Below are 27,032 nucleotides of genomic sequence, written 5' to 3' on the forward strand. Positions count from 1 at the left end.
GAAGCTGCAGTGAGCAGGGAAAAAACTCACCGGGTGGGAAAATCTCCACTCGCAGCCACAGCCCCAATGTGCTTGGCGTGAGTGTGAGAAAAGTCACTGTCGCCTTCGTTCCTGTCAAACGTGTTTCGGTGATGCTTCGTTGGAAAAGCTCGATTAGCTCATGCGCACTCCCGTAGACGAGCAGAGAGAGAGAGGGAGAGAGTCACTCCTCAGGGATGGAAAACAAAACACAAATTTCCTCTCTCACTCTCTCTCTCTCGCTTTCACTCTTTCTCTCTTGCTTCGTACACTGAGCACAGCATCCCTAGGCAGCAGCAGCGAGTAGCAGCAACAGCCAGCCGTACCGCGCTGAAAGAGGCGAGAAAATGGTGAGAGCGCGCGCAAACCCCAACGTATGTATGTGTGTGTGCGTTTTCGCAAAGGGCGGTGGGAGCAGCATTTTCCACGGCATGGTGGCTGTTTTTGCGCTCACACAACACCGAAGCCACAACGACGCGCAAACGACGGGCCGACTGGTGCGCCTCTAGCGGGCGACTCGGAGAGCAAAACGTCAATTGCCGAACGAAGAAAACGTCTGCGGACGTGGCCGTGCGGTCCGAATTTTTCGGGGGCCCTATTTTACCACCGAACTGGCCATATCTGGTGCTTGACGGGGCCAATCGAGCTGGCCGAGCGTGTGTCCTGGCACGCACTATTCGAAACATTCAGCTGATTTGCAACTGTGCGTGCGACTCTGTGTGTGTGTTGTGTGGTTATCGCACAGCATCCAGCAATCGTAGCTGGCCATACTGTGTTTGTTTCTTCGCTGCCACGAGCTGTCAAACGGTCGCATCGTGTGTGTGTGTGTGTGTGAGTGAGTGTGTGCACGCTTTTTAACCAGTCTGACAGATGAACCGACGGCAAGGACGTTCCGACAGGCAGCAAGTGATTCCTCCGTAAAGCCATGCTACCAGTACTGCCCAGCCGGTTGTTCATCGGTGCTCGCGAGCAGCGGGTGCGTAACACGGTACGTTGTGTCTAGTGCCGACCAGTGCCACTGTATTGCCGGGTACCGACCGTTTGCTGTCCCGCCGATACCCTGGTAGAAGGAGGGGGCATCACTAATCCACAAGCACTGAGGGACACGTGAGTGCTTACAATCAGTGTTTTCCACGCTCGTAAAAAGTAACGTTTGCAGTAGGAACGTGTGTGAGTGGTGTGTGTGTGTGTGTGTGCGCGCTAGAGAGAAAAGAAAAACACAACAAAGGAACGATGGGACGATTGCCCAGCTTCCGGCGCCCCTTCGCCGACCGGTGGATGACGCTCGGCATCGTGCTGCTGTGCATGGTGATCGGCAGTGTGTGGGCCAACCCGGACGCCAAACGGCTGTACGACGATCTGCTGAGTAATTACAATCGACTGATACGGCCCGTCAGCAACAACACCGATACGGTGCTGGTAAAGCTAGGCTTACGGCTGTCACAGCTGATCGATCTGGTAAGTAGCTTTCGGCAGGGGCACGGGTGCATTAACACAACCGTCGGTGGTGTCTGGGCGTAGTCGGTGTCGTTAACGCGGGGAAACTGTTATTTGTTCGCATCTCACAACAGTTGTGTATTAGTGAGATAGCAACTTAATAAGCTAATCCTTTCAGTATATTTAAACCAACACATTTCACTGCAAATCAAGTATCAATTGCCATCGATTCAATTTACCTTTTAAAATTGATAATGTAAAACTATTCCAATAAATTTTTGAACTTTCAATCTCTTTTCAAACTAAAAAAACCTTGATCTAATTTAATAATCATAGATCCTGACCGTTGATCTTTTTGCACATTTACTTGATGCGCATGCGCTAAACATTGCAAGAATCGTTGATGTTAGCTTATTCAGACGATCGTCCAAATAACCCCTCGTACACTATAGCAGATTGTTATTTGTTTTCGCAAATAGTTTGCTAGCTGTTGCAAATTTCAAATGAACCTCGGAGCCACATTTCCAACTCACACTCTACTTGATTGTTTGCGCTTATTGCAAGCACACATCATGCATGCTAAGCCGGGCAAGCGAAGGTATGTGCATGTGGCGCTGGTTAAGCAAGGATAAAGACATTCATCATCCGCTGCGGTTCCATGCATTATGCGCCACCAACGCCATTCGGAAATGAAACAGATTCCCTGATTTGCATCATCCGGGCGGTGTTTGCAAACGCGGGAATGTTTTCTTTCGCCTTTTTTTTCTGACACTTTTCCTGTACTCTTCCTTCCATGTGCATCGTTCAAACACTCACACTTATACGTACAAGACCGGCGAGAGCCTCGCTTGCATCCCTGAATCTCCATTGAGGGAGAAAATCTCAAATTTAATTTAAATCAACCATCCTCCGGCATCGCTTATCCCTGCGACGAGTGTCTCGAGCACGGTTTTTAACTAAAGATAATATCGTCCCCGCTGCGTCTGCGTTCCCTCGTTCTGATCCCGACCGTACCTACCGGTTGCTTTCACAAGCACACGGCATCGAGAACTCTCCACTCCCTGGCTCCAGCCTGATGGGAACGATCTCTGTGGCTGTACAGAACCTACCAGCATCCATACACTTCCCCACACACACACAAACACGTATAGTAGCCAAGCTCGGGTACGCTATCCTTCCACCGCATCAAACTCTTTCATGCGTTTGGAGGATAGCGAGGGTCGGGCGGTTAGACGAGAGGGAAATTGCTCCAGAACCGCTGATGCATAAGTAAATTCTTGTTGCCCGATTACCACACCGCGTCCCGCCCCGTGTACGCTACACGTCAACGACGGGAAATCACCGCCACCGCCATTATGCATGCATGCACACTCGAAGCATGCACACGAACAACACGGGGTGGGTGCGCGGGACACGGATCACCGCACGGGGTTTGAAATAACGAGCAGTGAAAATAACTGCATCCATGCAGCCGAAGACTTTTCTAATGCCCGAGTGCTTTCGATCGGGCAAACCATGATGGGATAAACAGATATGGGCTCCGGGGTTGTTCCACTCCACTTGTACACTGCCTGCCACTGTACCGTAGAGGCAACGGGAAATGAAATTCTATCGTAGCTACGAAGCGATAGAGTAAGAGACAGAGTGTGAGAGAGCAAAGGCAAACCCCACCGTTTTGATGGATCTTGTAATCCAAGAGGTGCATCACGTCACTGTGCACCGGTGTCGGTTCGGGCTGGCCGCTATCTTTTACAATCAAATTGAGGAAATATAATTTCAAACCGTCACCGGGTTCGCTAGATGGCCATCGTGCTCGGCAAGCGTACGGTACCACGGTGGCCACGGCACAGTTGCAGTTTCTTTTACCTCCCTCCTCGGCAGCGAGTTCGGATCAAATTTACTGCATTTTTGAGCAATGCTGCGAGATAAAACCACAGACAATGGTTGTGGGTGCTGCAGCCCGGCACAAAATGGATCAATTCAAGTAGCAGCGTTGACGTTTATTTCATTGCTCCCGGGAAGCATAACCGATCTACACCGCGTGCACTGTGAGGCTCGATTACGGGCTTTATCTTTAGCGCTTGATCTGCCGTGCATGGTACATCAAACGACATTTGGTGCTATTCTTTTGCGGTACAATCTTGACAGCTACGCTGGCATTTCTTTAACGAGTTTCTCATTCCTGTTCTTTCTTTGCAGAATTTGAAAGATCAAATCTTGACGACGAACATTTGGCTGGAACATGTAAGTAGCAAGCAGTGTTGTTTCGTTTATCTTTCTTCTCACACCATGCTAATTCACCAGCTTTTCCTTATTTTTAGTCAAATTCCTTTTAAAGACAGTATTTTTTTATTTAAAGTTTAAAGTTTATAACAATTTTTTTAATTTTTAATCCACCGTAAAGGCATATGAGTAAGCGAGCATAGCTGAAGAACAAGTATCATACAGTGGTTTACCGCTAAATCCACTTTAGCTACATTAGCTTGGGTGCAACCGTCCACCCGTCTGTCACCTTTTGCTTTCTGAAACAAGCTCCAACGGTTCATCCGGAACAGTCGTAACCGACTGATGGGTTGCCCTCACTAGTTCGGTGCGCTCCGGCCGGATTTTGGGTTCGTAATCACGTTCATTATACAAATTAAAAAGGCCTGTCCAAACAAACGCTCGGATCTATCCACTTTCCGTACATTTTCGAAGGTAAAATGAACGAAGTGTTTCTTTTGCTGATATCATCACACTCACAGGCACTCGGGAAAGCCTTTTTGCTCCTTCACAGCCATTGCCGTACCCACGTTATCGTTGCGTTCTACACGATTTGTGCGAAGCTGCCAGCACCGCACGGTGACCAAGTAAAAGTACGGCTGGTTGCAAGCAAAACGACAAGAACCGTTAAAAATAGCCTCAGACCCAAGCACCGGTGGTCCGGTGGGTCAGAAACATTGCTCGCAGATTACGTCCGAAAGCCGTTGTAGCGGCAACGCATAAAGCGCTTGCAAACAAGCGCCTCGGTACGCATGGAACATACATTTCTGTAACACTCGGTACGGTGACAGAAACGACATAGACACGTAATTCCCTACCATAGAGAGTAGTGGGTTTTTTTTTGTTTTGTACTCATTCAATCCTTCGTCCAGCATCCTTTCCGGGTGTCAGAAACATGCCGAGAACCATTAACAGCGGGTGGAAGTGCTGTGGAGAGCAAACAAAAAACACGGCCACAGCCCAAAACTTAAAACGAATCCTACATTTGGTCAAAATGTTCGCACCACTTCAAGTTGATCTGTAGCTTGCATACGCACACGATAGAAACAGCAAGAATGAAAAAAACAACAAGGGATACTACAAATCTTCCTGATATGCACTTGACAAGCAGGCCAGATCTCCTACCGGTTGTGATTTCGGTTTCGAGGGCCGTTTCCATCGGCGCCTGACGCTAATGGTTCATCTAGTGCAGGTGTGTTACAAACAGTGTGAAGCTGCTGGCCAACCACTCGCTCAAAAGCACATCCAGCGAACGTCATGTCCGTACAGTATTCATTTGTAACACCTTCCGACTTGTTTCAGTTCCCGTGTGGAAAAGAAGAACAACTACGACAACACAGCGTGACAGTGAAGTGAATTAACATTGCGACTGAAAGATGCGTTAGTTTTTTTTTGTATTTACGTTGAACATGTATGCATTGTTGTTTGACTTTTTATTCATTCATTGATAAACTACCCATATTATCATTTGTTTACGATTTTTGACACCTCATTTCGCTTTCTCTTCCATTATCATTAGGAATGGCAAGATCATAAATTCAAATGGGATCCCGCTGAGTACGGTGGTGTCACCGAGCTGTACGTGCCTTCCGAACACATTTGGCTGCCGGACATTGTACTTTACAACAAGTAAGTAACGGAAACGTCCACAACTAAGGGTTAATAATAATAGTAGGATAATATATAGACAAGACATTAAAAAATTCCACCAAAAAAAATATTTTCTGATTGATTGTTTTTGTAGACTTTCGTTTAATGCTTGGAATGTTTAATGGTTTTAAAGGTGTCCTATGCTTTTTTGACTATTGTTTAACAAATAAAAAAAATATATTTGCAAAAGTGTCATAAGTGCCGCATTTCACCGTGTATAACAACAACCCTGATTAACCATTCTAAAAAATCGAAAGGGTTTCGAGGGATTTTTACGTTTAGTTTTATAAAATTCAAACAATTGTTTTGTTTCGTTTTCATTCTGAAATGGTAGCGAATAGAAGGCCATTAGTTTACCTTCGTATTCTTTTGGTAATTTTGAGCTTTAGTGTTTAACCTCCTGGCTCCAAATGGTTCCTTCTTATTTATTTGAAACATAAATTTAAAGAACCATTGAGATTAATTGCTTGTTCCTCAGTTTCCAAACCTTATTCTTTTATCTGCATCTGCATTTTCTTATGCATTTCCTTGGTCACACTCTTTGCTTTTAGGATACCCGTGCACCAGGGCATCACCAATGTCTCAGGGGTAATCGAAATGATGCTACTCTTAGTGTACACCAGCTCAGGCCAACAATGACCAAATTTAGATTAAGGAGATAAAGATCCCCTTCATCTAAATTTGGTCATTTTTTACCTAAACTGGGGTCGTTATACACGCTAAAATACGATATATGATAACGTGTTAATATTCCGGTAACATAGAAATGGAGGCGCCTAGTACTTGACGGCAAAGCAATTTAATTCACATTTTACTTCGCACATTTGTTTTACAGTTGTGATTATTGCATTTCATAAAATAAAAATTAATACATTCACTTGTTTCAAAGGCCAAATTTAAGCTCTTTGATTTTTTGTGCAATAAAATGTAAAGATTTTACGGTGTATATTTCAACATCCCCAGTGCGTGTGCTTGATTTGTGCACTGACAATTTTTTTCTCCCTGTTCTTCCTCACCAATGGCTCCCATTGTGTGGTTTGAATGAACAAAATGACGTGGGCGTATGCTAATAACGCATTGTCATGCTGAACTCAACATGTTGCGCCCCAACATTGTAGTAGCGGTTGCTCGTGGAACTTCCCTGGCCGCGTACTACCATGACGCATAAGTATCATCTGTAGCAAACGTTCATCAAACCAGCGGGATGGTAGCCAGCCTCCACATCCATCCTGAGTGTGGAGGCGAACCGGTACACCTAAATCGCCCATGTAGTCCTAACGTTAATGATGCTCATCTATCGAAGCAGTTTGCCCAAATGGCTTTGCATTATTTTGTTGAAATCATGACAAAGTCGCTACGAGTTCATGAAATGGAACAGACTGAACGGAAGCCATCTGCCAACGTGTTACTTAATGAGCCTGTTAGGCTGCTTTGTACCCCGGGTATCTTTCCCATACCCCGTACGACGTGATGGATTGTTTAATTAGGATTAAGGGATATGGACTTTTTGCTGGACTTTGCAGACATGGACTGATTGGTTAATTTGTATGGTTGATGACAAATGTTTCTTACCTTTACTTAGTGGCTAGATTTTGTCGAATTTTATGTCATTCAAACTGGTCAATGCACACTTTATTGAATGCTGCAACAAAATATATTATCAATTTTCAATCTCAATTCATCAGAATTTTATTATTCCGATTGAAAATGGTTGTGACTAATCAATTTACTGTTATTTGTTCTGTATCTTCTGTTCTGTTCGGTGCGTATCTGTGTTCTGTTCGGTGGGTTTGCTTCATTTAAACGATTGCTTGACTTATGAAGATTACGGTGTTTCCTGTTATTGTTATTGTTTTCGTTAATCCTGATTGAGCGGCTGCTGGCTACCCCAAAACGGGTGGGACCTTATGCAAATGAGCGGTCCTAAATTCAATTATAAACGCTCGCACACAGCATCGAAACAAGGGCAAAGTGTTTAATGTGGAGAAAATGTTTACTGCAAACGTTGTCCCTTCGTTTGCTCGATGGAAAGCGTACACACTCAAACACACCGGAACAGACTCATACACACACACACGCACGCATACACACAGAAAACTGTTCCCACAGACACAATCCACAGCATGGCAGCTTGCACCAGCGAAACACGTAGTGAAGTAAATTTGACAGTCAAAGTCAAAACTAAATAAAACAGTCAACTTTTTGCGTAATAAATCAACTGTGCGCAACAAAGTCAACAAAGCACATCCCTCCATCCCCGCTGTGCTGCTGGCAGATGAACTTGTTGGATTGATATTTATGTGCGTATGTGTGTTTGTTCGCGTTCTTTTCCTTTTCACCACCCCCAGCAGAGCTTTATGCGAGTGCAAAGAACTTTTTGTAGTTTGCATTTTGTATTTTCAGCTCTGCTCATCTGGAGTTTGTTCCTCGTTAACGTATGGTAGACTGAAATTGAATTAAAACTCGCCTTTCCCTAACGAAAATACTGGTTCAGTTCTTTTTTACAGCAAAAAATTAGCCTTTTCAATTTTTTTTTTCATGAAACATTACTCACAATTTGGCATGAGTTTTTGTTATTCAAATAGGATGCTTGATAATGAATGATTCCGAAGGCCTGCGTCATCCACGCTGTATCATTTAGTGTTCCACATTATATCATTTACTGCTCGACATCATCCGGCCTAAATTTGCATACATGTGCGTACTAAACCATATTTCAGAAATATATATTTAAAAAAAACCGTTACCTTGTACAAATTTAGAGTGCGTTTACTTTACTTTCAAATGAAATCATAATAAAACACAGCGAAAGCTTTTTCGTGAGCCCCACCATTACACATTATTCTTATTATCCTTACCCCAGTTATGATAAGCCACGAATAATATTTCCGCTTTGTGTCACAGGGAAAACGACAGAATCGTAAAATATTCTAATGCTACAGTCTTCATACCGAAAGTTTATGATGTGCTAATATGACGCCACACCGAGGGAGCAAACGTACGGAAGGCGGGAGAAAGGTTAATTAAAATACACAACTTCGTCGCAAGCGACAGCGGGTCTGCGTGGGTCCTTTTCGGTTTGGGCCGGTTTTATTTATTTTCGCTTCCCGGCCCGGCGAGCGGCGTCTGCCTTATCTAGATCATACCTTTACCCTCGGTAAATTATAATTAACACTTTCACGTTTGACCTGTGTCGCAGAAATCAAGAGAAGTTTTGGTCGCCAGTGTGTCTTCTGTAACAATTCGTTTCGCATACCAGCAAACCAGCATTGGGCTTGTAGTATTATATGTGGTAGAGCATGCACAATGGACCAGCAGCAAAGCTTAACAGTTGAAACATTACATATTAAATGTTATCTTTTAAGTCATTTTGTTTGTTTGAGCATCATTCAATATTTGTATTCAAACAAATTAAATAACTTAAAGATAGTATTCGTCCTTCTCGATCCTCTGTAGGGGTGAAAGTGAGATCATTTCTATCATCGTTCAACACATTTATTGATTATATTTTTTATCAGTTGTAAATGCCGCCATTTGAGCCGTATACATGTAGAAACATATAATTTTCCAATAATAAATTCCACTAAAAGCAAGCACAACATGCACGGTTCAAAAGTTCGCAACTGATTAGCGCCAACAAGTCCTTATAGCCGTCGGAATCTATCACCCAACTACCGGCAAGTGTGTTGCGAAGCACGACAACTTTAACAAGTTTAACTAACCGAGACGAACGACGAATGAAAAGGGAAGGTGGAGCCTGGCGTCCCCGGTTGGATGGTTTGTCGTTGGCTTGTTAGATTGCATATCGGACGAGCAGATTCTGTTGCTGTGCCATGCAACCGTTGCTGCCTCCAATCGGGCTTTTCAGTCTTCCCCGTTGTGACCTCCGTTGTGTCCCTTTGCCGATCATCGAACCGTGTGGAGCATGTGGTCAGGTCAACGGGACCTCCCTCCTCCAGCCTTATAAATCTCGTACGCCATACACACACACACATGGCAACATCTTCCCGTATATGCTTCGGTTCCGGTGAATCGTTCGGCTAGCATTAAGTTAATTGCGGGAAAAAGTTTAAATTAGTTTCGAAAACTGTTCATCCAGCTTCGTGCGCATCGGTGCCTTCGCTCAAGGCGCACAGCCGTTTTCTTGCGAGCCATGGTTGCCGTACCGCCGGCAGCCGCTTCACAACATCGACTGGCGCACCGCATACGGTTTTTGGATATTTTTCGGCACTACACTCCCGGTCGTAGGCGAGCATTAGTTTTCGTGTGTGCCGCCCGTAAACCGAGCGCCATCATTACCAATCTTGCTAAGTGTATGTTTGTAAGTGTGCGTGTGTCTGTTACAAACTAGTGCCGGGAGACGAAAAGTGTCAATTAAACGATAGTAACTTAATTCACTTCAAACGGGTTCCCCGGTAATTTTATAGGGTTCGAAAACGGAAGGTTCAAACAAATCGGAATCAAGATTTCTGGGCAGGCCCAGGGTAGATTCAAAGGGCAGACCGGAAAAGTTATGCCTAACAAAAAAAAAAAAAAACAGGACCAAACCACAACGACGGCCTGTCAGAAACATTATGTCAGGCACCACCTAACGTGGCCGTTACATTTGCTCATTTAAATCGAGCGAAGGAGGGGATGTCATTCATTTGACGAACTTTTGGCTCCCCTTTTCATCCACCTACCCCGTCCACTCCGGCACCAATATGTTGCTTCTGGGCAGTGCTTTGGTGCGAAAGAAAATTTAATTTATTTGCTAATGTATGCTAATGGGTGTATTAATGCTGTCGAAACAGAGTTACGCGGAACGACGACGTTGTTGTTTTCGGTCGGCCAGCGCTGAATGGTGGTGTTGTTTTGTTTTGCATTTCATTTGACCCATATCAGACCCGAACGAGCGTACGTAGAGGGTTGAGGCCACGGGCAAAGGCATGAACTGTTAATTAAGGTATTTGATAGTACGATAATTATGACACTGCATTTATTTTACTAACTGAATAATTCCATTGCGTTTTTTTCTCTCAGATAATTAAGAGCTTTGAAAGCTTTTACGATGTATTAGGAAACATAATGTTCACAAGAGCGAGAGTTTTCTCATTTAGTCTGTTATTTGCTCTTTGTTGTATACCGATAAAAAATGCGCAAAAGTCACAAAACATACGCGAGTCTCGTTCCTATCTTTCAGCGTGACAAATTTTACCACACTTAAAATCACTCTCCAATCTACCAAAAAGTTTTATTCGAATTTCAAAACCCAATGACAGCAGCTTTCACCACGTAATTCAATCAGAAAATACCTTTCGACAGGAGTTTGTTGCACATTTCTTGTGCCTAGTTGGCTCCCGTAGGCAGAGCAATAGTTTTTTTTTTCTCCCATCTGCTTATGTCAATCTTTTGCAGACCGATAAGAAAGTTTATATCGGTTTGCCTTCTATTGAATGGATTTCCAACTGCAATGCAAAGCACAGAGCTGAATATCTTTTTTGAAGATTCTTTTTGCGAAACTTTTTCCATTAGCTCACGCTTGGTGGGTTGCAAAAATATGTTTTGACTTATTTGCTGAAGCAATTAAAATCAATTTAGAAAAAAAAACCTTTAAGAGGTATTCCCCGATATACGCCATACTCGATATACGCGATTTCGCTATACGCTACTTTCTAAATTTAACAGTTCTTCGAGCACATTGTACTGATTTCACTCATCAAATGTCAAATGCAAAATAAACTTCCTATTTATCGACTTTGCAGAACCATTTTAAAAGGCACAAAATTGTAATTTTCAGATGAAATTAGATTTAATAACTAATTTAGTGGCCAAAAACCTACCATTTCAAGCAAAATTATACGAAAATTAGTTATAATTTGACTGAAAACCTCTAAATTCGACTTACGCTAATATTCCAGATACGCTCCAATGTATATCGGGGAATAGCTGTACGTTTGAATTCATTCAGAAAACGCACATGTTTTATGTTCAATACATCTGCAATTTCCATATAATTCGCTTTTCAATGCAACACAGAACACCATTTCCAGCATTCATACCCATTCATACTCATTTACCGACAAGCACCCGGAAGAGCTTTTGTGCATGCAATGCTTTGCCTCAAAGTAGTGATGCATATTAACACCAAAACATTAATCGTGGAAAAGCCTTTGACTCAACTCATTGACACAGCCTTCCTGGCCTTTTCCTTTGCAAACAAATTTCTGCTCCACTCAAGTACGTACATGAATGGAGTATGAATAGAAGAAAATGTTCAATGTTGTCGAAAATAAAAAATAATAATAATAAAACACATGCACACACACATACACTATGAAATTCCACGCCAATGCTTATGTTTGCGCCACGTTTCCTCTGCTGGAGCTGCCCCGTATTCATCGGATCGATCGGAGAGGAGCACTAAGCCTAAAAAACCAGACCGCCCGGAAGCGGCATATAATTTATCACTATCGATTATACCCAATACACGCTGCAGGAACCAATCATACCTTTCCGAGCATGCCTCCAGCGTGCGTCCTGTGCGCCTACCGAAAACCTTTATCATGATCTTCATTTACAAATGGAATGAAACCGACCAACACCACATGGGACGGGCTCAGCAGGATCAAACGCATCCAGAGCGCCAGAGCAAATATCGTTTACAGAAACAAGCACACACACACACACACACACATACATGTAGTGCCTGTAACGCAGTGAACTATGACTCACAAACGTATGTTCAGCTCTCCCCACTTCCCTCACTTCGTTTCTGCGCAGGTTTTTTTTTCATTGCATTTTATCCCGAACGTTACATGATTTCAATCCTTCAATGCGATAAAGTGTGTGTGCGCAAAGATCGTGATTTATTTTGCTCCCAATCACCAACATCCCCCGTTGCTTTCTGCTTAGCTTCGGTACGTAGCGAATGGTACATTGGTTTGATGTGCAAATCGATTTATTGCCGATTTGAAAGCAAACAGATTTGCATTCATCTGCCGTCACACATCATTGCTAAAAGGGATCATAAGGGGGGGGGGGGGGGCATTTCGACAAAAACACGACACCATTTCATTCGTCACCGTTGAACGGGAATTGATATATTTTGTCACCAAATTAATTTATGTATGGAATGCTAATCAACTGTAATAAATATGCAAGCAAAACCTGTCCTGCCCCCCTGCGGGCAGCACTTCCGAACTTCAGACCCACGCACTGATTTTCGCCTCATCCTGTGGCAATCCGTTTCATTAATCACATGGCAAAAGTAAGCAAACACAGCTTGGCTCGATTCAGCGCTGAGCGTAAGCGTGTGAACAGTGGTGGTAGGAAGGCAACTCATTAATTCAGTTCAATCGCCTTCTAGTGCGGTGGTGAGAACGGATGAGAAACACAGCAGCAAAGGCACGTGGTTAAAAAGGAAATTTATTTCCGTCCCAGTGGCAGCTTGGAAGTGTCATTAAAGAGTTAATTAATGCATTTGAAGATGCGTTCAACACGAAAGTTCAGTAGCATGCTTTGTGTTCCGTCCGTGGGCGATGCTATAGAAATGATCTAAAAAGAGATAATTGGCTTTAAAGTAAGATGAAAATAGCGAAAAAATAGAGCACACAAATGTACACATTTACATGGATTTACCTTCAATCGGCCTGTATGAGGTTATTCCTCCTTATTCCGCCTGAAAGCTTATCACACTATTCCAGCATCCAATCTCCCGTTCCAAATTTTCCCGGGCTCTACCTAATTCCATTGCACAAAGAGGTCATGTTTGCAATGGCTCGTAAGCCGTCCTTATACTCAAGGGCGCACGTTTCCCATCACGAATGAATGAGCGTCCATTTGTAGGAGAATTAACAGCCTGTCGGAGTGCCGACACGACGATCTTTTCCGCGCTGTATATGCACACCATGTGTGCCTTTATTTCTCCTCCCACCGCTTGCCGAATCATGGTGCATAAAAGTCAGAATCACACATAATTTCATCGCTTAATGTGCGACACAATAGCACCATGGCTGCGGGGAGGAGTGTTTCCAATCAACAAATGGCAATTCCATTCGGGACCGACAACAGTTAAGGCCCTGCCCGGTTTAACAAGCGGGTTAAGCAAAACAAGAGTTTAATACTTTCATTTCATTCGCAGCCATTTGATATGCCGTAATTATATTAATCGGGGCTCTTTTTTTCGTTTTCGTTCTCATCGTTGGCCTTGACTGCTGTGCTTCCCGTTGCATAATCGATGCACACAAGAAACGGATGCTTTCGATTAAAATGTCATTAAAAACAGGGCAGCGTTTGGCAAAACGGTGCGCGAATAATTTAATATGATAAACCCTTGAGAGTTTTATGACACTGCTGCTGCGATGGCAGTGCGATGGCAAGCGCTGTCGATGATCATCAGTCATTTAGTCGTGTTAAGACCCATTTAAATGAATGTATCTATCTTCGGAAATGTTGGCTTTGATAATTTAATTTTCGTTTCAATCACACCAAAACAATCAAACTCTGACGCCTATTCCCACTTGTCTGACGATAAACGATTGAGCAATCAAAGCAGTGTTAGTGTACAAACGAACACAATTCCTATTTCCCTCGCTTGCTTCTTTTAAAGCCGCTCTAGTATAATCTTACACCGACTAAGTTGGTGAAAGTTAGTGCTGTCGATTACAGGGTTTCCCACGATTTATTGGTTGGTTCGCATAGATTTTTGGTTCGTTCCCACGATTTATTGGTATAGTTCGATTGGACGTCAATTCTGGCCAAAAGTTCTGTGAAACGCCCAAAAATCGATTGAACGTACCAAAAATTACGGGATGCAACGAATAGTTTTCGGAAAACAACCAAAAAAACCTTGATAACCCTGTATCTCTGCATAGTAAAATTCACGCACCGAGCTGTCTAAAAAAAAATGCAGGCTTTTCGGGTCATCAGCAAAACCATACCGAGTACAGTGCCATGCATCCAGCTCCAACGAAACGACCGAAGAGTGCACGTGAGATTCATGGGGGAAATTCTTCTTCTACAGTGACCGGTTGTATAGCAGTATGCGAATGTGTCGCACAATGGACATTTATTGCCGCATGTAGATTATTGATTGAGAGTAAGAGGTACGGTAGATACGAGTTTTTGACAGTTTTTTTTTCTTTCCCCCGTTTTTTCATGCTTCCATATGGTGTTAGGTTTTTGTGTACTTATCGCTACCACTGCCACTGGTTGGTCAGTTTTTAGTCGATTCCTCCTTTTGGTGCACTTTGCGCCGTCGATTGTTTATGTTTGCCAGTACCAGCCCTTGTTCCATTATCCGCCTTTTTCATGCTACGCTGTAGCGGGCAACTGCCGTCACGACTGGCTGCTGATGGAAGCGAAACGAATGACGTGAATGTGCTGTTGTTGTTGTTTTATAATTCCTGTTATCTCGTTATTTTTTTCCTTCTTCTATTTTCTACCCAGCGCTGATGGAGAGTACGTGGTAACAACGCTCACGAAAGCTATCCTGCATTACACCGGAAAGGTCATCTGGACACCGCCCGCCATTTTCAAATCATCGTGCGAGATCGACGTTCGATACTTTCCGTTCGATCAGCAGACGTGCTTCATGAAGTTTGGCTCGTGGACGTACGACGGCAACCAGGTAAGAGTGACTAATCTGCCCAAAATGCTGGGCGGCTAGGGCTTAAAAGTTTCGTTCGCAATCGTGCGAGATCGTTCTTGCTTCTTTCCATATACTTTCACGGGCTTTGTGGGGAAATGGTATCTTCGCCCCACAACCCACAACGATAAGTCTCCCAAACTGCTAACGAGCACGTGTAACAAGTGAAGATCCTAATCGGAACTGTCAGTTTAATTATGGTTTCCATATTTAATGCCCTAATCCACTGTGACCAAACAAAAACTAATGTGAAATGAAAAGAGAGTGACAATGATGGATAACAACCATCGGAGGCACGGAGCCAGTTTAAGCTTTCGTTGGTCGGATTTTGCTTTACGAACGAAGCTTTAGCAGCACATTCATTATGCAGTTTTCATTTGTTGTAGTTCGGTCGTCTGTTATGCCTTTTTTTCTGGACAGCTCATGCAAGACGCAAGATCTGTTAGGATGTTTAAATTGTGTTGTTAAGATTGTGTTTCAGATGACAATACAATAACGGCAGAAATTATCTCTTTTACTTAAGGAATTGAATCGATTGTACCATGGGCTTTCTTGGGGAGGTTGTCTCAAAAAATGATACAACAGATAAGCATGCAAACTCTTCCTACAAGCCAAACGATTGTATCCATTACCGAAATTTGCCTATCAATTGGCTCGCGTCAGTACCAAGCCGAATGATTATTTCTCCATTTCGGTAGCGTTGAGTAGCGAAATAAAAACACCCAACGCAGTAAGCGTGCGAAACAAACTTTCTCGCAGTAATCCATACAGAAAAAAATACAGTATGCCTTCACCCTTCTTAACAGTAACCAGCAGCTGTCCTAATCCATAAACTTTGCCTCCTGATAGAAACATTTCCCCCATTTATACCTCGTTCGTTTCGCGCTGGCTGGCCGGCCTCAGCCTACCAGCAAAACAGTGCTGGCAGATGAAAGCGATGCGATAAAAGTGATAGCAAGAAAACATAAGCAGCATCAGCACAAAGAAGAAAAAGAAACAACAAAAAGCACACAAAAAAAGCTGACGATGACGATGATGAACTAGGTCGCTGTCAACGAGCCAATGAGTTTTGTCAGGGGACATTTCCGTTCCTCTGCAGTGTTGGCTTGATGGATGGTATGAAAGTTAGCGACCGGGGAAACGCCCAGTCTCTCCGGTCAAAGGAGAGAGTGTGAAACTGGAGCGTGGTCGTTCCAGGACCAGGCCTGTTTAAGCCCTTCGCCGCGGCACATAATTTGTCCGTCGAGCTGCCCGCGTCGACCTGGCAAAAAGGTTATTTCAGCATTTGCCTACGCTCTTCCCTGCCCAGCCGTGTCCATTATGGCTGTACGCTTCTTCCCTTTTTCGAGAGGCAGAAGATTGATTTTTTGTTGTTGCTGGTTGCTTTGTTGTTGCGCTCACTTTTCTTAGCCGTGTTTTTTTTTTTGTTGTAAAGTTCCCTCGCGCGCGCCCGCACCGCCACGTGCGCCCGGATGTGCCTGCGGGCCAAAGTACGGGATGGAAAATTAATAACGGTGCTAAAAGCAAAAATAAACTTCTTATTTTGTCAAACAATCATCGCACTCTGTAGGGAAGTGGAACGGAAAAGTTGATCTCCCTGGTGGCGGGAATATTGACAAGCTGCTTTTGCTGCTGCTGCTGCTGCTGCTTGTTGGCAGTTAATTTTCTTCGCCAACCAAGCGAACCACCTCCACACCGCACGTTCCATTAGGGTGCGAAGCAAGTCTCTACCCCCCCCCTCCTCCCTCCCACTGCTCCAGGCAGTCGGCGAGTTGCCGAAGCTCTATGAATGGTTGAATTGATTGGTGAAATGATTGCGATGAGCGAGCAATCGATTTGTACACCGGGCAGAGTGCAAACGGAGCGCTCACCATTAACCATCAAGCAGCTGTGAGTTCTTGGGCGATCGGCGGTAGCGGTGCCCCTCTCGGGTAGCCGTTTGCCTTCCAGTCAAAAGCACAGGCATCCCCGTGAAAGTGTTTTCCGCCCGTACCCTTGCGTCGCTGCAAACCCGCCACACGGCCCGCTGGTAATGTGCGTCTTTGGCTTTTGTGGCTATGGAATGAAAATATTTGCCATTTCCCATTCCGTTCTGTTCGATTTTCCCTTCCGTGAGCGCAGCAACCGCCACCGCTTCCGCTGGCTTCTGGTGCCTTTTATCCTTTTGCGCTTAACACACTGGCAGACGAAGCTGCAGAGGCTGCGTATTTTGCGCTGCTGGCACCAGAACAACCCGGTCCGGGGGGTTGCCTCCAACACATCGTATGGCCAAATCGTAAGGTTAAAAGGCTTTTGACGTACACACAAAACAGGGTGACAAATGAGGACATTGTGCGGGAACTTGGCGGTGCTGCGCGTTGATTTGATTCAACGTCTGTTCGACGGCCACGACCAGCCACGCAACACAACAACAAACAGACATAATTCGGGACCGTGTGTATACACTTGGGCGTGTGTGGTGCGGCGCGCAATGTTTCGCTGGTTGAATGTGAATTGCTTCAAATGTCAAGTTTGTTTTTCCACCAGGTTTCGAGGCACCATATTCATATGGATTTGTGCTGCTGTCAAAGTTGCTCCACTCCAGTGTGGGGCGCAGCTTCCCTTCGAGCGCTTGTCGGCGTGTTATCGATTGAGCATTGAGCAATTTTGGCCGAAAACGCGTTAGAAGCAATTACGTTGGAATTGTGCTGCGAGGAATAGCATTTTACTTTTTTTTATATTTTTAATGTTTTGAAATCTTAAGTGTAAAACAAAATACTGGTTTTATCGATTTTCTCAAGAATGAGGAAATTAACGATGCCAATTAGTTTTTTTTGTCATAAGATGTTTGACATTTGGTAGCAGACATTTTGCTCGCACTGCTAATAATCAAATTTAATACAAATTCACTAATATCAAACATGTAATAACATTTAAATGCGACTGAAATATATAAAAAAATATCAAACAGCACTGTCATTTATACTCAAAAGTGTTGTTGGGTAAAGCATTCGATTTTATTACATTTACAGCTGGTTTTACCTTCCCCTCGGCTACATGTAACCGATAAAAGAAACCCAAAGAAATATACAACAAATTTGCTCCGATCCTCTGCGTCCCGTTTTCAGGTGGGCAATTTCGTTCAAATATGAAATAAATACCTTTCAAGTGTGAAAGACAAAATTGACCAGTCACCTGAACAGAAAGCCATTTCAAGTAGCATCGCTAGCCGGCCACCCAACGACGGTAAAAAAAGGGAAAAGATGAGTATTTTCCACGTACTTTTTTTTTAAATTCATCTTCCATTTGGCCATCTTTTGGGACGGCAACACTCAGCAACAAAGGCAAGGACATTCAACCATCACGCTACGCGGTTGGCGTTCGGTGGCGAATGAGACAAATTGACGAAAATATGATTTTTATGCTGCTTCCGTTTACCTTCGCCTTCCCTGAATGTTGCACGATAGTGGAAACAGGGGGGGGGGGGGAGGACACCTTATAAAAATGGAACCGAAAGACGGGGTATCGTAAAATGATGCTAGACGATAAAGAAAACCACCTACCAGTCACCGCGTCAAGTCAGAAATGCCCGAGTGGCAGAAAAAGTGTTTCCCGGTTGAGTTCTATTGATGGCACCAACAAAAAAAACTTTGCAACCTTTTCTTGGCGGGAGCCCCAAGGACTGGCGAGCTGACTGGTTCGTCGACTTGTTTCTGTTTGAAGCATTTTTTTTTCTTTATTTACTTTTACCATCACTTGCTTTGCTAGCTACTTTTTCAACAACAATTTTGTCCTTTCTCCGTCGCGTGCTTGTTTTATGTATTTTAATTTTGTTCGCTTTCGTCACTTGTCCCACCCTTGAGGGGAGGGAAGTTGGCAATAAAAGTGGTGTACCGGAACCGTAGTGAAAATGTATCATCGACAATGCCAACTGACTTTGGGACAGACAGGGGGGGGGGGGGGAATGTCTTCTTCTGCAAGCAAAAGCAAACGCAAAAAATGCTTAAAAAATGCACGATCGCAAGCTAACGGCGTCGCGTAGGAAGTGCTTTTATTTTCACCCGATCGCTTCCAGCGCCAGGGTCGGTTACGCGAGGGTTTGTTTTTTGCGCAATAAATGCGCACACCATACCGCCATTAGCATAACCGCCCGCATCGTCGGTTGATCATAATGGATGAGAAAAGTGGATTTGTTCGTTGGTGTGTGTGTGTGTGTGTGTCGCTGTCGGTACTTTGCAGTGCAGATTCAAATCAATTTCGCTGCAAGGTAGGGGACATAAAACATAATTCCCGGTGAAATGTAAATCAATTCACATACCGTGAATTTCCATACCCGCCAGTTAGGTGAAACCGTGCATTTCACATAGCATTGAAACTTAAATGTTAATGTACCTGAGAAAAGGGGTTTGATAGGTGAATCGTTTAATTTTTATACAGTGTAACAGGGTTGTACGATGCTGTTGTAAATAAATGAAAAATACACTGAAAAATACACCCCACAAACAAATCACCAAGTGAGGTAAATGGTCCAGCTCTTCGATCATAATGGAACTTCTTTAACACTGTTATAATTTGGAAAAAAGATAAAATGAACAAAACATTCAAAAACCTTAACATTTAACCAAAACAGTATACAAACAGGATTGAGATAAGTCATGCGTGAGGGCATGTTTTCAAGTCCGTCCTTAGATTTGTACCAATGGCTCCTAAGTTTTTGCGACAAAATTTTTGGAGTAAAGCTTTTGCATTATGTTGGACCAGAAATTCTCTATAGAGCGCAACTAAGGAATGATGGACCTGTTCGCTGACTAGGCTGTCGAACTTGAGCTGTTCCATGGCCGAAAAAAATCAGTGTGAGTGTCATTCAGCTTTCTTTGGCTCCTCAAGTCGCTCGGGGTCGTTGGCCATTCGAATCCGTGGTCGCCATTCGCTTTCTAGTGGTGCTAAGATGTTGTAGATCTCAGAACAAGCGTATGTGACGTCCGCAAACTGCCGCACGGTGTCCGTTTTCGATGCTATTGGCTGCTGTTTTTTAATCGCGAACACTTTGTAACGAAGTTACTTCACCTTTTTATCGTCACGGTAAGAGCTCCACTGATAGAGGTGTCAAATTTTGCCTGCTGACTCATGTGAAACTATTATTGAAGATGTAATTAACGTTTCATTAGTGTGGGTGATGAAAAACCGACATTTTTTGTCCATGTTTTAATGCAAAAGTTGCAATCATTAATAAATTAATTTGCCAACGTTTAACGATCAGTCAGTTTTATGACACTATCGTGATCATTCGCCATTTTGTGTTCATTGTGTATGAACCTGTATGTATCATGTAATTAGGCACAGTGCTCACACCAGGAGTATATTTAACTCAAACAATATATTCTTGAACGCGGTCCCGTGGTACAATCGTCAACTCTAACGACTCAATAACATGCCCGTCATGGGTTCAAGCCCAGAATGGACTGCCACCCCGTAGCAAGGATTGACTATCCGGATACGTCGTAATGAATTAAGTCTCGAAAGCCTGTTTAGGCCGGCATGTCCGCATAGGGGAGGGGACGTTACGCCAAATAGAAGAATATGTTTTTGAAATTTTACACAATTGTTACAACATTATTGCTGATAAACAATTTTAGTATTTTTCCCCCATTTCACAAGACTTTCATCTATAAACAACAGCACCAAATTCATCTGCCAGCAGTTTTCCGTTTTCATGAGTTAATTATGTTGCTTATCGTGACCAATCGCTTCATGATCGGACCATTACGAACAGCCGGCTTCATCACAACGAAAAGAAAAAAAAAACACCAAAATGCTACACGGTCCAGTAACACTGTGCCTATGCTTCCTTAAATACAAACAATGCCTATCGTACAAAAGTTCAACCCCTCTAACGTCTCCCTCCACCCAAGGATCAATGCTTCAAATTAGCACTGACCGGAACCGGCCGCACAACTACGAAGCAAAGACGGTTGTTTCGGGTCGGTGTTGTGTTCTCTGTTTGCTGTTTTTCGCTATCTCAAATCCGGTTTCATCTGCCACTTCCCTTCAGAAAAGCACGCCTTCTGCCGACCGGGACGAGCCGCGTTTGCGCTTATCAGGGGGGAAACTCCACCGTCATAATTTAATAAGTTTCTTTGCGGCACATTAGTTTCCATCCCACCGGGGAGACGTCTTCTGTTGTGGTGCTTAAAACAGCGAATTTAGTTGTGGTTTTACGGGCTTAGCTTGTTCTGCGGCATACAAAAATATCCCACCACAAATACACACACCGACACAGTGTGATAAGTAAAAAGTTTATGATGGTGTGTAATTTGTACCCAAAATGGTGACCTCTCCACGTTGCTCGCTTCCACTGACACTGCCCCGTTGGAGCGGTAAAAGCAATGGTATACTGCCGAGGTTGTAATTTCTCGCGCACATACTCACGTTTTTAGCAGTGGCCCGCTCACGCCAGTGGACAGTGTTAGTTCTTCAGGGGGGAAAAAAACTGTCCTCGCCGTGCGATTCGCTCCAGTTCACTGGAGTTAAGTACTTTGACCATTTATCGCGCGTATCTGATGATCCGCCTGTTTTGGACTGGCAACTTCAGCCATTCGCGTGGCCACAACGGACATGGCTGGGCACTTCATGGTACAGGGGCGCGCCACCGATTCAGCGGCTCTTATCGTGTCACATCTTGCCGTATAGCCTATTTTGGCGTATGGTTTTAGTTGCTCGTGTTCGGATGATTTTTTCCTTGTTTCTCTCCTTGCATTCTCCTTATTTGCTCGCGTGTGCTGGAGTCTTTTTGGAGGCCTTCACCAAACATCCATCCTAGCGTATCGTTCATCTTGGAGCTTGGGATTTTTTTGTTTGCCTTCTTCTACCGCTGCAGTAACCCACCTCCGGAGAGAATGTTATTCCTAGAACGCTGCGCAGAGATTGTCTGAGATTGAATGCTGTGCCGGAATGGTCGATGGCGAGGAAAAAAAATGTTTTGGCCACCCATTCGGAGCAAGAACGCACCGAAACCGTGATCCCCAATGCGACGTTCCGTCGGGCTCGATAGTATCGCATCGCACGAAGCCTCCCTTCTGCGCGCCACGATCAAAGCCTCCGGAATTCCGGAACGCATGAGCGGAGAAAGCCGTTGTCCTGCAGGTCGATGCAGCATCGCCCTAGCCCTGGATGGTTAGAACAACATCCGGAAAGAACAGAACAAAGTGCCCAGACAATCAGACAGCGAACTGCGTTCGGCTCGCTTTTGCATCTTTCCCACCAGTTCCGCAGTACGTTTGGCAGTGGCAAGGAACGAGCCAACGCAGGGAGAGCACAAGCAAGAAACACATCCGTCCGTACAGCTGCCTTCCGTGTCTGCAAAGTGAAACGCGCTTTTGGGCGTGCTTTATGCTGCTCGAACCCCCCCGCTCTGTGGTGGTACCAGTGACGGCAGCATTATTTATGCGTTCGTGTTATCATTAAATTGCATCTTTCCGTGTAATTCAATTCACTGCTGGAGCCACCCGGAACAGCTTCCCACCACCAGACATTCGGGGGAGAGTTTACCGCGCAAAAAGAATCGTCCATAAAAGGAGCTGCCGAAACGAAACGGGGGCGACCTTACACATTGTTACTGCGTCGTCTGTGGGCCACGAGCAGCGGAACCACCCGAGCGCACTGTCCGAGGAAAGCAAAAGGGAAAATGCTTTGTCTCGGTTTGTCCGCGCGACGAAGCCCGTCCAAGCACTCAAGCAGCTGCCCGGGTAGTTCGGTGTGTGCAGTTTTGTGCAGGCAAGTAAGTGCTCAAAGTTTGCCAACTCCCAGGCGACACGTTGCGGCGAAGAACAGAGCGTTCACAAGCGGTAGCAGCACTCTATCGACGTTGACCGGGCTACACCTCGGGCAACATGTAATATGCAAATGGTGCCACATTAGGTATATTGAACTTTTATTGAACAACACAACACGACACAGGGGCACGGGCAGCTGCTCGAAAGATATCGGCAGATACAGTCTTAAATTGAATTTCACCCTCCCGTGCTGCTGCTGCCGGAACTGTTCTAATATTAATGCAATAAAATGGAGGCTCATGCACCCGCGCGTGGCCTCGCTGGAGTGGTGGCGCATTATGTTTCTGTTGTTTTTTTTCGCTTCAAAATAATGGTCCTGCTGCTGGTGTGTCTGTGTGTGTTTACCCAGCACAGAAAATAAACTAACCCACCGCCATCGCGCTCCCCCCGCAGAGAATGTAAACGAATTCAAATGCTCGCCCCGGGCAAAATCCCGGCAAACCGAACCACTATCACGCTCCGAGTCCCACTACACTGTTAATCAAATGAAACGTACTTTACCGTACGGCGGTTGCAGCATAAAACTGAGGCAGAAACTTTCATTTTGCCACACACGAGCGCGCGCCCGATGCAAGATACGGAACACGGAGGTAAAATGGAAAAGGACTGCCGGGTAGGTCTTGAGCATAAAACAACACTAAACTTCACCGAGCATCCGTCGACGCGCCGAAACAACTCCGTAGCTCTACCCTCCTCCGTCCAGGGTTAGCCACAATCGCTTCATTTATCAGCGTTAATAAATTATTGTGAAATTTTATTACAACATTCGGCGCTAAACTGCAGTTTTATGTACCACACAAGTACACTTTATTACGCGACGTGCGGGCGGAGAAAGGGAGACGGGCGTGAAACTTATTCCATTCGGCGCCTTGAAGGATGTACATCATAAAAAGCCGGTCCACTATCGTTGTGTTTACCGGAGTTCCGCTTGGCTCACACTTTCGGTAAATGGCTGTAGTGTCTCCGTGTCGTACTCTCTCTCTCTCTCTCTCTCTCTGTCTCTCTCGGTCGTTCGAAACGACTATCCACCGAACAGTAATCCGGACACTTTGTTAATGGGCACGACATTACCCACCACTTTGCTCACCGAGCCGAGCCCCTCGCCCAGGAACGAGCAGGAAAGTGACTTCAGTGCCTCGAGCTGCGCCCCCCAGATGGACAGTTGACAGAATCTGTAATCGTATTAAGCGAGCGTCCATTACCGTGTGCCGGCTCATTCGTGTCAATCATTTCGGTCCGCAGACCGCGACCGCCCCTCACCTGAAGTCGTTGTCCACCGCTATCTTTTCGCCGACTCGCACGAACGGGGTGCCCTTGCTGGAGAAGCTCTTGAACACATTGTCCTGGTGCATGCTGCTCATGTTGAGGTACGCAAACTTGGCGATGAACGAGGCGAACGATTTCCGTGCGTTCAGGTCCTTCGCGGACTTGAGCGCGGCCGACGCGATCGGATTGCCGTACAGGTCGTGCGTGTCGAACAGCAGGCCCAGCTCATCACCGTGGCCAACGAGTCGGCCGTCCGCTCCGTTAGTGCCGGTTTTCGCCACGATCGGCAGGCCGGCCAGAAAGTCGCGACCCTTGGTGCTGTCCGACCGGTGCTCGAAGCTGTAGATGAAGGCTTTGGAGCTTTTGCTCCAGGCCTGGGCGGACACGACGGCGGGCAGGTTGAAGACGGCGTCCGTCGTGGCCTCCACGAGCTTGCTGAAGATTTGCGTCACATCCCAGCCGGCCGGGATTTCCAGGTACTTGTCCAGCTGCAGTACGCCGCCCACCGTGTCCAGTGCCTGCACCTGCTTCTCCACGTTCAGGAAGCCCTCCAGCCCGATGAGTGAGCTCGTTTTCTTCAGGAAGTTTGTAGCTCCCTTAAACGTGGACTGAATCTCTTTCACTGAAACGGAAGCACGTTTGTGAGCGAGCACGAAACACTGGTCGCACCGTTTCGCACCCTACTTACCATCAATCGCATTAGCCGTCTCGTCCTTGGTCACACCGATCAGCAGCGGAATCTTGGGAAAGTCGCCCGCCTGCAGCGACACCTCCGGCTTGTCTGTCAGCAGGCCCAACAGGCCCCGCCCATCGTCCTTCTCCTCCACGACCGGGTTAAGCCCGGCCTGTGGTGTCACCCCGTTCACGAGCTTCTCGCCACGGAACCGCTCCGTCTGCAGCTCCGTATCCATCTGCACAATCTCCTCCGTCGTCTTGTCGCGCAAACACTTCACCACCTCCGTTTCGTTCCCAGCCGCGCACCGGTGACGCATCGTGGCCTCGCGGTACGCCCCGACCGGCTCCGTTTCGTACGCGTTCGGCTGCAGCGACGAGCCGGACATGGCCACCACACCGGTCACCGAGCTGCGGGCCATCGTAGCCGACGCCAGCACCATCGCGGCCGTCGCACCCGACCCATGCCCGACCAGCTTGATCTGGGCCGGGTCGCCCCCGAACCAGGCGATGTAGTCCCGCACCCAGCGCACAGCCGTCGCCATATCGAGCAGCGCCAAATTGCCCGACAGATCGCGACTGCCGTCGCCGATCATGCCGAACGAGCCGAGCCGGTACTGGATCGGTACAAAGATCACGCCGTTCGAGGTCAGCGGTTCCGCACCGTACTGGGAGGCGGAGCCGTACCGGTAGCCACCGCCGTGGATCCACACCACCACCGGCAGCCCGGTCGTTTCGTCCGGCATCTGGGGCGTGAAGATGTTCAGCAGCAGGCAATCCTCGTGCCCGATCACGCGGTACGGATTGGACGGTTCCGGCTGCGGGCAGGGTGGCCCGTTGCGCGTCGCATTCACGTCTCCGCTCAGATGGCGGTACTGGGGCCGTGCGAACCGGTTCTGTCCGGTCGGGGGTTCCGCGTAGTGAATGCCACGGAATGAGTACAGGCCGGTGTTGCGATTGCGCAGTCCCTCGACGCGTGCCGCACGGCCTCCGACGCGCACAAATACGACCGGATCGTCGAGCGGTGGCGTGGCGGATCGGATGCCACCAACGATCGCTTCACCCGGTGCGGCTAGCAGGGCCAGCAGCGGTGGCACACAGAATGCCACCGCATGCCGGAGAAATGGTTTCTTCCGCAACATTTTGCTTTATCCTTGAGCTCGTGCGCAGCTCTCAAAGCCAACTGAATGGAGCAAAAGTGGACGCGAGCGAGTGGTGCATTCCCACTATCAGTACGCCTTCGACCATTGATATGGCGGAGAGCGGGTGAAGTGAAAAGATCCCTCAAGAGCCTCTACTATTGCGATAAAGTGTAGAAATGTTGATTCATTTTGAAAGCATTTTACTGAGTCAAAACACAACTTTATAGTTCAAAAGTTGCAATTTATATTCAAAATAATGCTTTATCCAATCTTAGCTGAGGTAACATTTGCATTCCGCTGACACGATCGCCACTATCGTCGTCTTGAACTGTTGCTCCGTTTTTGAGTAGTGACATTCTCAGTGGCCGTTTGCGATAAACGGCACATACTCAGCTTGTAGAAGTGTGCCAAGACCGAACGTTAAGCTTCCGAATTTCACATTTGCGGGTTGCATTTCGCTGTCGTAGCTTTCAGCTTTAATCAGCACCCTTTACCCACATACCATTTCGTTCCAATCTCAACAGCGCCGACTCCACTGGCGCGCCCCATCGTACCTTCAGAAAATTGAACTACAACTACTAAATGCCCGTCAATCTGCCCGTATTGCACCGTTTGTATCGCGAGAATGCAAAACGTAAATTGAACGCAATAAATATCAAGCAGAGCGTTCGTATAAAACTGCCCCATTACCCCGTCTCAGCTAGCAATCTTGTGTTTTATTTACCTTGGTAGTTAGTGTCGGTTCGCACCGGGAGGCGGGGGTTTTCCCTCCACCCAAAGCAGCAGCACTTTTGCGCAAAAATCTCTCTGACCAAACTATTGCACTAACCGGTTCGGAGCCGGTCTCGGTTCCCGGTACTGCCTTTGCCTGCCCTTTTTCTATCCACCGAGCTGCTCCCGACAACTTCGTCGTAAGTAGCGTGTGGATGGGAGGGTCTTTTTTACGAGTTGGCGGCTGCTACTGCCGGCCTTCTTTGGTCAAACTTTTATTGCCCAATTCTCGGCCCGAGCCAGACCAGACTGGAAGTAAGGGGCATGCCGCCATCGCAACAACACGATCACTACCATCCCGGAGATTCGCATGGCATCGCAGGGCAAGCCACCGTCGGGCCAGATTCCAGATTCCGGTTTATCGCGAGAGACAGG

General features: G+C 46.1%; 2 protein-coding genes across 2 annotated transcripts in view; one reads left to right on the plus strand and one right to left on the minus strand.

Annotated features, from left to right (window-relative positions):
• The first annotated feature begins 235 nt into the window (after positions 1–235).
• The window catches only part of LOC121587661 (acetylcholine receptor subunit alpha-like 2), a 42,273-nt gene continuing 15,476 nt past the window's right edge, over positions 236–27,032 (plus strand). The window contains exons 1-4 of the mRNA XM_041904647.1: positions 236–1,476; positions 3,655–3,699; positions 5,237–5,346; positions 14,797–14,977. Of these exons, the coding sequence (XP_041760581.1) occupies positions 1,252–1,476; positions 3,655–3,699; positions 5,237–5,346; positions 14,797–14,977 (561 nt within the window). The 5' untranslated portion in view covers positions 236–1,251. The remainder of the gene's footprint in view (positions 1,477–3,654; positions 3,700–5,236; positions 5,347–14,796; positions 14,978–27,032) is intronic.
• On the minus strand, positions 23,590–25,940 carry LOC121587660 (cocaine esterase). Its single transcript, XM_041904645.1, has 3 exons — positions 24,761–25,940; positions 24,067–24,694; positions 23,590–23,978 (listed from the first exon to the last, which is right to left on the minus strand). Exons 1-3 carry the CDS (start codon positions 25,884–25,886, stop codon positions 23,828–23,830), a joined length of 1,905 nt encoding a protein of 634 aa, XP_041760579.1. The 5' UTR covers positions 25,887–25,940; the 3' UTR covers positions 23,590–23,827.

The sequence above is a fragment of the Anopheles merus genome, chromosome 2R, assembly GCF_017562075.2.
Source record: "Anopheles merus strain MAF chromosome 2R, AmerM5.1, whole genome shotgun sequence".
Lineage (NCBI taxonomy): Eukaryota > Metazoa > Arthropoda > Insecta > Diptera > Culicidae > Anopheles > Anopheles merus.

Bases quoted from the DNA above. Each gene is read 5' to 3' on its own strand.
- LOC121587660 (XM_041904645.1), bottom strand. From the start codon at position 25,886: ATGTTGCGGAAGAAACCATTTCTCCGGCATGCGGTGGCATTCTGTGTG. The intron at 24,695-24,760 runs GTAAGTAGGGTG...CTTCCGTTTCAG, and splicing joins GACGGCTAATGCGATTGATG to TGAAAGAGATTCAGTCCACG. The intron at 23,979-24,066 runs GTGAGGGGCGGT...ATACGATTACAG, and splicing joins GCGGTGGACAACGACTTCAG to ATTCTGTCAACTGTCCATCT.